The sequence below is a fragment of the Amia ocellicauda genome, chromosome 3 (genome assembly GCF_036373705.1).
Source record: "Amia ocellicauda isolate fAmiCal2 chromosome 3, fAmiCal2.hap1, whole genome shotgun sequence".
In the NCBI taxonomy this organism is placed as follows: Eukaryota; Metazoa; Chordata; class Actinopteri; order Amiiformes; family Amiidae; genus Amia; species Amia ocellicauda.
In genome coordinates this window covers 18,665,541-18,678,756 of record NC_089852.1, presented here as the reverse complement: position 1 = coordinate 18,678,756, position 13,216 = coordinate 18,665,541, and the positions used below count along the sequence as shown (strand labels likewise).

General features: G+C 35.4%; 1 protein-coding gene across 6 annotated transcripts in view; it reads left to right on the top strand.

The window, feature by feature from the left end:
* The first annotated feature begins 679 nt into the window (after positions 1 to 679).
* The window catches only part of LOC136739551 (solute carrier family 41 member 1), a 33,618-nt gene continuing 21,081 nt past the window's right edge, over positions 680 to 13,216 (top strand). The window contains exons 1-3 of one of the 6 annotated variants that reach the window (XM_066698369.1): positions 680 to 768; positions 2,721 to 3,061; positions 12,719 to 12,826. In XM_066698369.1, the coding sequence (XP_066554466.1) occupies positions 2,756 to 3,061; positions 12,719 to 12,826 (414 nt within the window). In that variant the 5' untranslated portion in view covers positions 680 to 768; positions 2,721 to 2,755. Of the gene's footprint in view, positions 769 to 1,852; positions 2,172 to 2,720; positions 3,062 to 8,624; positions 9,414 to 12,718; positions 12,827 to 13,216 lie in introns of those variants that run through there. The other 5 variants (XM_066698373.1, XM_066698372.1, XM_066698368.1 and 2 more) reach the window with 5 other exon arrangements.

Below are 13,216 nucleotides of genomic sequence, written 5' to 3'. Positions count from 1 at the left end.
TGACAATTGTCTTTCTATATCTCTCCCAGAATAGTGTGACTGCAGCATTACATTATAGTACAGAATGCAATTGGTTTATTTAAGAGTAAATCAAGCAAACAAAAAAAAGAACTGAAGATCTAAACCATCCAGAACTTTTTTTGAAACCTGGATTCATCAAATTAATATGGTAATGGAATAGTAAAGTAGCCGGGAGCTAGGCATGAACAAAATCTGTAATACAGTGAGGCTCCCCAGAAAATGAATTTAACACTCCTGGTATATGCAGGAAATTACAAGTCCATTAAAAAGAGTCCTGCAGGGAATATGGGTCCAGATTTCAATTGATATCTTTTCACTTTTTTGCTGTCATTTGTGCATATTTTTGATGACATTGCCTTTATTTTAGAAAGTTTCGAGAACCCTATAGGGTCTTTTAATTTCTAGTTCAATTGTAATGGAAGCAGCTTTAAAATAAGGTCATAATATTGCCTAGCACATATAAGTATACTTACTTAAGTGAATAATGTTTTTATGTGATTTCACAAAATCTAATCCTAATATTTTGGCCAGTGGACTATCCTTATCACCATCTTAAAGACAGGCGAGGTCAAGCTGTCCCATATGTGCTAATATGCCAACTGGGCTGAAACTGAAGCCTGTTCTTTCTGAACTGACGTTAACCGCTGCCCCTCGTGTATGGTATCGGTTACATGAAGTGTCTTTACAGTGCTGACTATTATAACTGACTGCTTAAGTTGTAGCTCCGAAGAAAACAACCGTTGCAAGGTACCGTGTCATTATTTACGATTTGTTTATTAAATAACATTTTTTTGCTTACAACTTTTTGGGAAATTAAGCATGAAGCTTATTCGGAGCTGTACACTTTGTTTAGACTCGAAGTTCAGCCTTGTTCAAAAGTTCTAGTAAATACACGTGCGTTAGCTAGTGTGATCACGTTTGAAGTATTTGTATAATTGAATCTTTCCACTGAATGTTGTGCAATTTGAAGTAGGCTACTACTAGATGAATATCCCCTAATAAAATTGGGAAGTTCCGTCCCCCCCAACAAATATGAAGTGTATGAGAGCCAGTATGACACTCGGCTTAATAATAGAATGTGATTGTGCTGCTGTTACGGCGGTATAACTTACTTACTAAAAACTGCCCTGTGGAGGACACTCGAGCCAGCTCCTTCGTTATAAGGATATTAAATATACAGTGGAGGGGCTCGTCTCCAAAAAAAGCAATTGCAATTCGGTGACAGTTTTGCATTTGGTTGCATTCATGTGTGAGCTGCACCGTTACTATTTTAGAAGCATGACAGAACTGTATTTTTAGAGACAATGTGCTATTTTTTATTTCATTTTTTAAGTATCATGTGCATAACATATAATTTAACCTTCCACACAATATTAACTTTTTTCTAGTCGATTCATATGCAGTACATTTAAATTGCAAAAAGACATGAAATGAAGCATTTAAATGCATATTTACGCCTTACGCCGGTGTTTACGTAAATGTCTAACTATTTAACTTTATTAAACTCTATTCTTAATATATGTATGCATTTATTTGTTTATTTGTATTGGGCTAACAATATTGCTATAACTTCGTGTCTGCATCTCTCGCTCTGTGAAGATAAATAGTCGGCAACGTTGTATCCTCTGACAGATACAGACCAATCAACATGCGAGGCGATAAATGCGGCTCCATCACAAGAACCGGGCCGGTGTCTTACCTCCCGCGTTCTAATAGGGAAGTAAAGCTCTTTCCGTGAAGAGACTGGCCTATAAAATCAGAGAAACTTATTTAACCAATCAAAATGTCCATTCATTTCTGTTCAGCCAATCGAATCAATGGGAGCTGGGCTTTGTCAGCGCTGGCTTTGAGATTAGCATACTACACCACAGGAAGAAACTATACGACTGATTTGCATATTTTTTTTAATTGCTTCTGTGATTACTGTTGTTTGTATATACCAACAACCGTGTTGCACACGTTTATAAACTGATGTTAATTATAAAGCGTTTGTGAGATGCCACGCGTATGCCACACAGATGTAATGGACGTTTTGCTGCTTCCCGTGTATTGACTGCTGTAAAAGTCGAAGTCAGCAGCCGGAAATAAAATGTAAATGGGTAACAAAAACAAAACTTTGAATGCAGTAGTTGGCTGAGAAGGAAGGTACGGTGGGTTAAAATCAACATTTGAAGTATTTTCACATGTATTTGCAAATGGTATTTACATTTTAATTTTAAATTTAGAAACACTTAAACCCCTTATATCACACTATTCTATATTTCACCATATGCAAGACCAGGGAGTTTGCGTTCTGTATGAGATTCTGTTGCCCCTTTTTTCTTTAATGCCATGTTGACTTACTATATAGCTTACAAAAACACTGTGCAAACCTGAATGAGAGGAGATATTATTTTCTTTTGTAAAAATAAACTTGTTTCACTAGTAATACATTTTTCTACATGCAGAACCCAGTCTATTTGTTACAGAACAATGTACAATTACAAATACCAATAATGGTGTTTTAAAATGACATCTTAATGCTGTTCTGTGGAGTACAGTACTTTATTATTATCATTATTATTATTATTATTATTATTATTATTATTATTATTATTATTATTGTTGACAAGAAATTAGATGTAAAACATGCCTTGCTTATATTGATGTTCTGATGCTTTTATATATGTGTGTGTGTGTGTTTTTTTTTTATTTTGTAGCAGCAGGGACCTGATAAGGACAGCAAGGGGTCAACATGGTTGGGGAGGAGGTTCGTCACAGAAAAAAAGAGGGCAGGTCGAAAAATGGGGAGCGCTCCAAGCACAAGTCCAAATCCAAGGGGAAGAGCAAACACAATGACAAGCAGACTGTCAGCCAAGAGGTGCAGGATGTGTTACAGCCTGTGCAAGTCCCACGCAAGAGGCAGCAGGTTGAGGAGAAGATGGCCATGCCCAAGATTGAAGATGAGTCCTCCATAGCCATCTGCTTGCAGGTGGTCTTCCCTTACCTGTTGGCAGGGCTAGGCATGGTGATGGCAGGAATGGTACTAGACAGCGTTCAGGTAAGTCATTGCTGGCTGGTGTCAGATATTGTTGTTTTTTTTTTTTTTTACCTTGAGTTGATATATTTTAAAGGGTTTAATTGGTTCTTTTGGAGTTCGATATCTCAAAGGTGCATTGGTGGGTCTAAATATAATACATTTCCATTCAAGTATGTATATGTCTTCCTATTTCCTCAAGCTGAATATAACTTCAGGACCAGTGGGTTGAAAGATCAGGTCGTCATGGCCCTGCCTGTTTAATGTGTTAAGTTGTCCTTGGCAGTGTCATCACTTAGTGTGTACACAATTCTTGGCAAGAATTAGTATTACAGATATCAGTAGCATTAAGATTTAAAAGAAGAATTCTATATAACATTTAGGTATAGTAGTGTATTTTATTTTTATGTAGCACAATCTTACACCTTCTAATAGAATTGTGGGAAGGATGTTTACTGTATATCTCGTACACACGTGTGTAAATTTGAATTTGTAAAATGTATTATGCCTTGAACTGCACTGTATTATTGCACTTTCTATTGCTCTTATTTTGTAAGTCACCCTGGACATGGGCATCTGCTAATAAATAAATAAATAAATAAATAAATAAATATTTAAAAAAAAAAGGATAATCCATTTCTGTTTAATAATAAGCCTTTGAAAAATACTGTGATGTTAGCAGCAAATAAATATGTTTATGTAATTGGTATAATAAAAGACGAGTTGCCATTCCTGATTTGGGTGTTTAAAAAGTTTTTCCAGTTTTTATTGAAATGTATGCAGTTTAATGTCTCAATGTACACTGAAATTAAAGCACAGAACAAATAAACAACTGGAGATAAAAAATAAATAACGGAATCATTTTGTTTAACAAAATGTAACCCCTTAAGCAGACAGACCCCTCTAATAACCTCAAAAGGGCACCAAATCCGTGTGCTTCTCTTTAATCCCATATGTACTCTTCACTGTTGTGTTGTTTGCTATGTGTTTGGTATCCCATGAAAGCAGAGACTCTCATCTTTCGAACAATGTGAAGCATTCTGATGTGAAAAATGTGTTTTTTTAAACCCCTCCATTTACGCCCTCCCCCTCCGCATTCTGCAATGTGGGGGTGGGGGGATACTTGGTCTAAGCAGGAATACAAAATCTCAGAAAATATTGACAATTATGACATATTCTGGAACAGACAGTCTATTGATCAAAACAAGACCATCCACATTTGGTAGAAGCAACACACACCCGTAGAGAACTCAAAATGTCAAGATGGAAAACTGTTTGCAGTGTACTAATACACAATGATTTTACATAATTGGATCTGAACTTCTCTGTGTTTGATAGAACATCAAATAATACTGGATTAATTGATAAGTTGTTCTGAAAAAAACAAGCCTATCTGCAAATAAATCCAATTGAAACTGAGTGATGGTGTGACCATCTGAATTAGACCCCCAACCCCCCCACCCGCCCAGACTCTGCATTAACCCCCCGGGCTCTGAATGATGGCGGGCGACACAGAAACTGTAAATCGGGATGTGTTTGAGGATGAAACGCACTGGTAGAAAAGAGAATAAGCTTTCAAATGATGTGCGCATTGTAGGAATACAGTGTAACTTCTATGCACAGGAGCTGCGTGTAACACTGCCAATTAATGCTTAAGAGGGTGTAGTAACAGTATATAACTCTGAAATGTACATTATTTTTCAGTTTTTGGTAATGTAAACTTTTTTTTTTAACCTCTATCAGTTTACCCCTTACCTTTGAACCATTTTAGTTAATTCACTGGACTTGAACTGCTTAAATTAAAATAACAACTGGAAAAAGTTAGGTAAACTTTTGACCGGTAGTGTATCTAGTACATTTTTCATATGATGTACTAATATGACATTATCTGCATATTCACATAATTCTAAACTATAATGCACATGGTTTCTTCTGTTCCTTCCTTCTGTACATGTTTCCTTTACAAAACAATAGTGTAAAGGATGATTTAAGTGATTTTCAATTATGAATACAATAGGCTACTTACCGTAAATAAAATATATAATTAATCTGAGTGAGTTCCAGTTGGATAAAATAATAGATACATTTTCTTTCAATCCCTTGGAATTAATCATAATAAATTTAGTGATTATATATAAAAAATACCCTTTTCACAACTACATTTCTTGTTATACAAGGAAATACTAGAGGCTCCAATGCAACATAATATCAAAAGCAGTAAAAGGTGTCTTCTCATTAATAACAAAGGACAAATGTAGTGTTGCAAAAAATATTAAATTAACTGCATAGTTGTTTTCTTTGAAGCAGTATGGATTGACAATGACTGGGGAGATTGACAGTTAAGCTTGAAGTACAGCTGCAAGTGTTTGTATGCATTGTCAGCCACTGTATAGGAAGAAATAAGGCAAATGTATTCACCTTGAGAAAGAGAAGAGGAATTCTTCCATTTGACAAGCCCTTGTTGGATTTTGTAATACATAGCTATTAAGATTCCAGGTGATTCTACCAATTTGAAATGGAGGTGGGTAAATCTTGGATTTGTAATCCTAACTAATAAACAATAGTAAGCAGTTTACGTATTTCATCGGCATCTTTACCATTTTTTCAAGGGTGCTCCAAACCTCTAATTATCCAGTTCAGTGGTAACGTGCATTTGGTTAACAGCTTTGCCATAGCTCTCAGTGGCGTTGGGAAATACTGAAATACTTAATACTGAATGCAGTCCATCACTTTTGAAGGCTAACTTTATGTTATATCAATTGTCCAGGTATTTAAAAAGTGTATTTAAATGTTTTGTCCTGTTTCAGAAATTGCTTGATAACTTTGTGCAGAAGGCATAGATTTGCTGCCTCATTTATTGTCTTGCTCGAATTGATTTGTCGTAATATTTTTGTTCATATTATCATAATGTGTATGATATGCAATAATTTATTGATTTGGCTGTTACCTCTATCCAAAGTGACTAACAGCAAATAGAAAAAAATGCATTATATCTAATGTAACATAAACATAGTGTAAGACACAGTATGGAGCAGAGCCACATCAAATGAGAATTGCAATACAGTACACCTGAACAGAATTGAGCAGAATGTGTTCATCAAAAGGAACCTGTAGTGCAGTGCTGGTGATAACAGTGTATAGGTTACAAGGTAGACCATTCATAAGTTATGGATCATACAGATCTGAAGGGGTTTTGTAAGGTGATCACTGATGAAGCTGGAACTCATTCCTCCACAAGAGGGCAAGCCAAGAGAATTAGTTATATAATTGCCATGTTCAAATTAAGTAATCCATGAAAATTTGCTTGCCAAAAATAATTTCCATAGGTGTATTGTCAACATTTAAAACTGTTATTTTGATTGTAATTACAACACCCCCAATGTTCTTGAAATTAAGTTTTAATGGGGGAAAGAACCAAAAATCAGGCTTAACTGACAAGTCCAGTTTTATGAGTGAGTGTATACACCACATTAAATGAGAAACAAGATAAAATATTTTGTGAGATTTGTGATAAAGAATAATCTTGAGTTTCCTGATGTTAAAATGAGTTTAGCCACATAGATTTATCCAAGCAGACAAAACAAGTATAACTAATGTCCTTTTAAATATTTTAATATTACAATCCCTGTTTTTCCATATGACTGTACAGTGTCAACAAGATATTAATACAATCCTAGACATCAATCTAACCATTGTTCAATAACTGTTTCATACAGGGTTGTGAACAAACTAAAAAAATGTTTATCAAACATGAACAGTGATACAGCTTAGAGAAAAGTGTAAACATTGCACTTGATAAAGATCAATGGAGTGGCAGTGAGCCCCACTGTCTTGACTTCAAATCAGACTTTTAAAGTCTTCTCTAGGTGAATAAATAGAACTCTAGAAAGGCCTGAATGATGCTCTTAGGGAAATTATTTGTTCCCCACACTTGAATTTGTGTGTGTTTGTGTAGCACCAATAAAAGGTAAGCTTTTCATGTTGAGTTGACAGCTTGTCAGCAAATTTTTGAAGCTGATTTATAAAAAAATTGTAAATAACATCTTTTATTTATTTGAACTTTGCTGTTTATTGTTGGCATTGCTAGTCAGTGATTAGCTAGGAGCTGTATGTGTAACTGTTTGTTACCTTTCATATATAAGAATAGAAATCCTAATGAAAAATGTTTTTGAGGAATATACATTGAACATGTTATTATCAGGGAAGATAGAAACAGATGTAACTTTAACGTTTGACCCATCTGCTTAAAAAAAAAAAATGTACTCAATTTTAGTAAGATGCAAGTTTATTTTCTTAGTAAATGTAACTGCTTTGATGTATAGTACAGGTTTGTAGTTTGCTGTTAGCTGGTGGGTTAACGTTTTGATTTAATTAATGTTCATCACAATTGAAATCACAGAGGAACAGTATAAATAAAATAACAAAATCCATACCAGTTGAATTTAGTGTTCTGCAGTGCCTCATTCACATGCTTTTTGTTACTATCACAATGCTTTATATCATATGTGCATTACATGTTAAATATTTGCTAGAAACAAGATCATTAATTCCAAACTCAAATGAACTGTGTAGGAAATCAAAACACTTAGTGTAAGAGAGAAAATTTACTTATTCATTATAGAAAGAGAGCTGACGAAGCATTGATGAGATTGTAGAAATATTTACATTGTCCTCATCCCCTATACAGTACAGACATTTTCATTTTATGTTGTATAGAATAAATAGATGCTGCTTTATCTAGTAAAAGTGTGTTTTATATGAGTCGTGAAACTGTTTAGTTTAAATACTCTTTTTAAATAATAAAAGAATTATGATTTAGAAAATAAAAAGACTGACTGATTAGAATACTATAGTTTACACAGATATTAGCCTAGGTGTCATGTTTGTATCATGACATATTGATATTTCATAGTACACTAGTTCTTGTAGTTATAACTTTCACGAATAAGTCTTTTCTCAAAACAACTAGATAAAGGCGACCTGGAACATAGAGTCTACAAATCAGAGCTTTAGTTCTAGCAACTAGTGAGAATTTTTTTTTTGGGGGGGGGGTTGAGAAACAGAGTAGTTAAATAGGCATTGTTGAGTTTAAACTGAGTACATTTGTATAGTATTTAAATATTAGTGCTAGAAAATACAACAAATATTTACTCATTGAAAATCAATGAGTGGACCCAGTGACATATGAAAGGTAGGACTGCTGCTCTGATGGACTTCTCAGTGAGTTGTACACTTGCCAACAAAAATAAAAGGTCTTTATGATTCTTGGGCTGTTCTGGCCTTAAACAACAAGTCTGCCATCATAAAATGCCTCTCTGCAGCAGTGGTGACTAATCAGAGCTACTTTAAAGCCTGGCTTACTGAGCTCTCTAATCAGCAGAGCTTCTGGGACAAACTAGCTGAATCTTTAAAGGCGATGACAGGAGATAAGCGTATTTGTTTTAGAAACTGGCCCCTTTTTTTTGGAAAGAGCAGAGCAGAATGATAGGGCATTCCACAGTGATGTCATACACCCAAAAAAAGAATGAAAAAAAAGGAAAAAGGCAGCACTGTTTTGTCGAGAGCTGGCATGTGTTTCTGACAGGTACGTGTCTGAACGAGGGAGTACAGAGTGCAGCAGTGCTCTCTCTGCCTTTCTTTTAGAGCAAAGCCGTTCCCCCGAGAAAGATGCTTGTGATGTAGCGACCTTGCACAGAGGAGACTGAGTCTGGTTGGCTGCGTTTAGTAAATGGAAGACAGGAGACACTCAGAAAACTGCACTGTTGCTCCAGATCTGTACGTTATGACACAGATGTGTTTTGATGAGAGTCACTCATAGACTTATTACAGCTCCAGTTTCCTTCTCATGCTTGGATTAAAGATGGGCAGATGTCAAACAGAGGTATGGGGAGAGAGTGTGCTTGGTATTACCTTTGCCAGCAGATTGGCAGAATTGTTGTGGAAAAGGCTGTTTGGAAACTGATGCGATCAAGCTTAAGTTGTGGGAAAAGAGAAGGAGCCAACCTTGACAGTTTGTAGTTCTCTGAGAAAATTGACTTCCAGCATCTGACCTCTGCACAGCCAAGGCCAAAGAGACCCAGCCTTTCTGTTTGGTTGAGCAAGCTAAAGGGATCAGCAGGTGGTTGACAAGTGTGCCGTTGCTTTCCCTCCCAGTGAGAATGGGTTAATGACAAGCATCATCATGGTGGTCACCCAACTAGAGCTGGAGCTGTGCTATGAAGGCAAGAAGCTGCGTGGATTTACCTGCAAACTCACCAAGTCTGCCAATGGCTTCCTCCCTGAAAGTTCCTGGAGTATCGCAACCCAGGTGCTTGTGCCATACCTGGTGGCAGGGCTGGGGATGGTGGCAGCTGGCTTGGTGATGGATCTTGTGCAAGTATGTCTTCCAATCCTTATTTCAAACTGTACATTCTAACTAATCTGTAGAATGCCTTGGGGGTTTTTCCTTTAAAACCAAAGTGTTTGGCATCTGTCTGATTTCCTGATTGTTGAAAATAATTGGCACAACCAGATTTTTCTGTGTAGCTGTTGTTCCTGGAACAATATAAGCTGGACCTAACGATAATTCTAACCTTAATCATGTCTTTCATGTTGTTCCAGGAGTAAATGCCACACAGCTAAATCAGGTTATGCAGTTTATTGGGTCCCTCTATAGTATACTTCCTGAAACTACAAGCTTGTGTGTGAGGTATAGGAAGTTGTAGTTGAGAATCTACTAGAACACAAAAGCTGTTTCTTCAGTAAGTTCTCATTAGCTGGGGCGGATAGAGCTTTATAGGTTATTCACTGAATGCTTCCAGTTACAGAAAACATCCCCTCGTGTGATCATCATTCAAAATGAGAAAGGTTGCTTTAGGTACAAGTCACGTTCAATTGCGTAACAAAATCTATAAAAAGAAATCAATATGGTCTGTGAACCAGTCTAAATCCACCACTGACTTAATAGACACATTTTGAATTGGTTAATATCAGTACTTCAAAGTACAATCAAAGACAATTAAACTATAACAGTAACCCAATTTTACCCAACAACAACTGTTTTTTACAGGTACATATTAGTCAAACATTTTTCACAATTTCACTGTTAACAACAAATAAAATAAAAGCTTAATTTGTGAGCACTTTTAGAGTCTTTGTATGACTCAAACTTAAGAAGACATGGAAGCCATTCAAGGGAGATTTAGAATCTGAGAGTTATTATTTCGCAAACTTTTCCATGACTTTCAGCCAAAAACTGACATCAAGGAGGTGTATATATTATAGTCATATATCTCCAGCGGTGACAGTCATGTCATTCTGGTTTATTCAGTACATGCTAGAGAACACCATATGAACCTAGAGTCACTGTAAAGTTTGAGTTGTAAAAAAAATGGCGTATTTTACAACACTGGTATACAGCTCCTGGTTCAACACTGGCAAAAGTATATTGCAATTCAAGGGAATTTAAGGCAAAAATAGCCTCATATTTTCACAGTAAAAATCACTGTAATTGGAATTATATTTCTTGATGAAAAAAATCAAAGGCCTTTACTTTCATACTTCCCTTTGTATTATTATTATTATTATTATGATTATTATTATTATTATTATTATAAATTTAAACATCATTTTGAATATTTGAAAGCTGTGATGGATGACATCTGAATGACTAGCATTGCATTAGAGACAATAACATATTTTGAGGTTAATTCTCCAAAATAACTCTCTCCCTCCAATAGCATCTATTAGAATCAAATGTTGAGTATTCATTTGGGCTTTACAAATTAGTCATTGCTCAGGTTTAAATTACTGAATGTGTGATGTAGTCATACTAGCTGTTTGAACTTTACATATTCATCACAGTATATTTTTACTGTTGGCATTTTGTGGTATATTCCTGAGACAAATGTATGAATAAAATGGTACTAGTCAGAAAGCTGCATTTACTCATTGTTTGAGTTTAAGAAAGTATGAAAAATCTCTCCTTCCCTTCTATCTGCTATGAAGTGTCTACCCTTCAAAAGCAAGGTATTTCTTAAACAAAAGACCTTCATTGCTGAGACACAATAGGTTACTGCAGAAATCTCAGTCTCTGGGATGTATGATGGCTTAGAGGACAAAGAATGATCCAACCAGGGGAGCTACTGGGCACCAACCCAAAAAGGCCATACAGCAGTGCCATGTTAACAAGGCAGAGAAGAATGAATGTGAAGATGTGTCAATTTTTAAAAATAGCTCCCTCTATTTAAAGACCTCTTAGCTGAAGTGTATTGTTTTTGAATGCTGTGTTTTGGATTGGGTACATTTAAATACCTTGCTGTAGTACAAAATAAACAAACTATTTAGTTGATTTATTAGTAGTAGTATTCATAATAATAATAACTTAAATTTGTGTAATTATTTTCAACCCAATAGAACCTGAAGGGCAGCACACATTTTCTGTCAAATGCTCACCACACATATTGAGAAATTACTGATCCAGTAAAACTAGACTAGCAAGGAAATATATGCCCAAGGGGAAGTAAATGTAACCAGTGTAGTGACCAGCATATTGTGTTAAGCCCCATTCGCACTGAAACAAATGCTGACTTTTTGGTGGCATTTTGTTGATGGCAAGGTCTGTGTGAATGGGTTTATGCCGGCATATCGACCTAACTAACTAATCTAACTGCCTTTTTTACCTAAGTAATTTAGCATAGTCAGAGTACCTTTGTTTTATAATAGAGAGTTGTTTGTATCTTTTGAACTTGTTTGTGTCCGATGTATTCTAATGAATCGAGCTTCAGGTCAAGAGTTATTTCATTGGGGAAAACCAACTATATAAAAGCGCTACACCAGGGTACAGGCATAAGTACCTCTTACTCTTTCAATAAACAGCTTTTTTTTCTGTTAGAAAAGCCATGGGATGTCATGTATCTGTGACGTGTTGTTTGTAAACAAAAAAAAAAACATTTTAAATTATAATATACTCCCTTTCTAAACAATTAGCCAAACTACCCATAAACTGCCCCTTCATAAAATCATGGACTGTATTTTGTACTTGCTTTTAGTTAATTTTGCTACCACTACTGATTCTGTGTGAGGATTGACAATTATGCTTATTATTTCTTAAGGTTATAGAATATTTATATAGGTCTTCATAAACACTTTTGTGTGTGTTTTAATATTTCTATTTCTATTTTTATATTTAATATGTTACAGGGTACTTTTAAAGTAAGCTTTTTCAGGGCACTGTATTGTGAAATACGACATTTGGTTCACATTAAAATTGAACCATATTCACATAGGTAATGACAATGATAGTTTACACCAGAGAGTTTGACCACCATGTATGCCCATGATGCGCCATGAGGCTGTTCAGTAGTCAAGAGGGTGTTATGATGTAAATTGGCCTGTTTCTTATGGTCCCATTGTATATCTACCAAATCTAGTTAATCCATGATTACATTTATTCAAAATAAAGAATGTGCAATGTGTTGAAATTAACCTATATATTATATAAATCTGTTTCTGGTAGTATGTATAATTTGTTATGGGTCCCTTGATATAACAGCATCTCTAACAGCATTTTCTTTTCTTCATAAAACATTTTCATTTTTGTATTTTATTCACTCATCTGCTCGTCTGTTTTCATGATTCTAATAGTCATGACAATAGTGTCCCTCTGTTTAAGGAGTTGTTTTGTTCTGCTTTACATTTTAGCATTGGGAGGTGTTCAAAAAGATCACAGAGGTGTTTATTTTGGTGCCTGCCTTGGTTGGACTGAAGGGAAACCTTGAAATGACCCTGGCTTCACGATTGTCTACAGCTGTAAGTAGGTCTTATCAATTTTCCCCACCAGAAATGACATAGGGCTAGACCAAATCAAAACACGCTCATCGCTGCAGCAAATGAAATGCAAAAGGCAGGGCATTTATACCAGGTTCCTAATACGCAACTGCCAAATTCCAGCTCCCTAAACAAAATCTCTAGGTCCAGCAAAAGGGGGTGGAGAAACATATCACTTAAATTGGGCAGGAAAGTGGGAAGGTAACGCATTCACGTGGCAACCATTCAACCAATTTAATAAATACATTAATTACATTAATAATGCACATTTCTCCTATGTATCTTTTTAATCTATATATTTTTCAATATCTGCAATACAAGTATATGATTCATATTTTTATTACTGGCAATATATTTTCTACTGTAAATTAT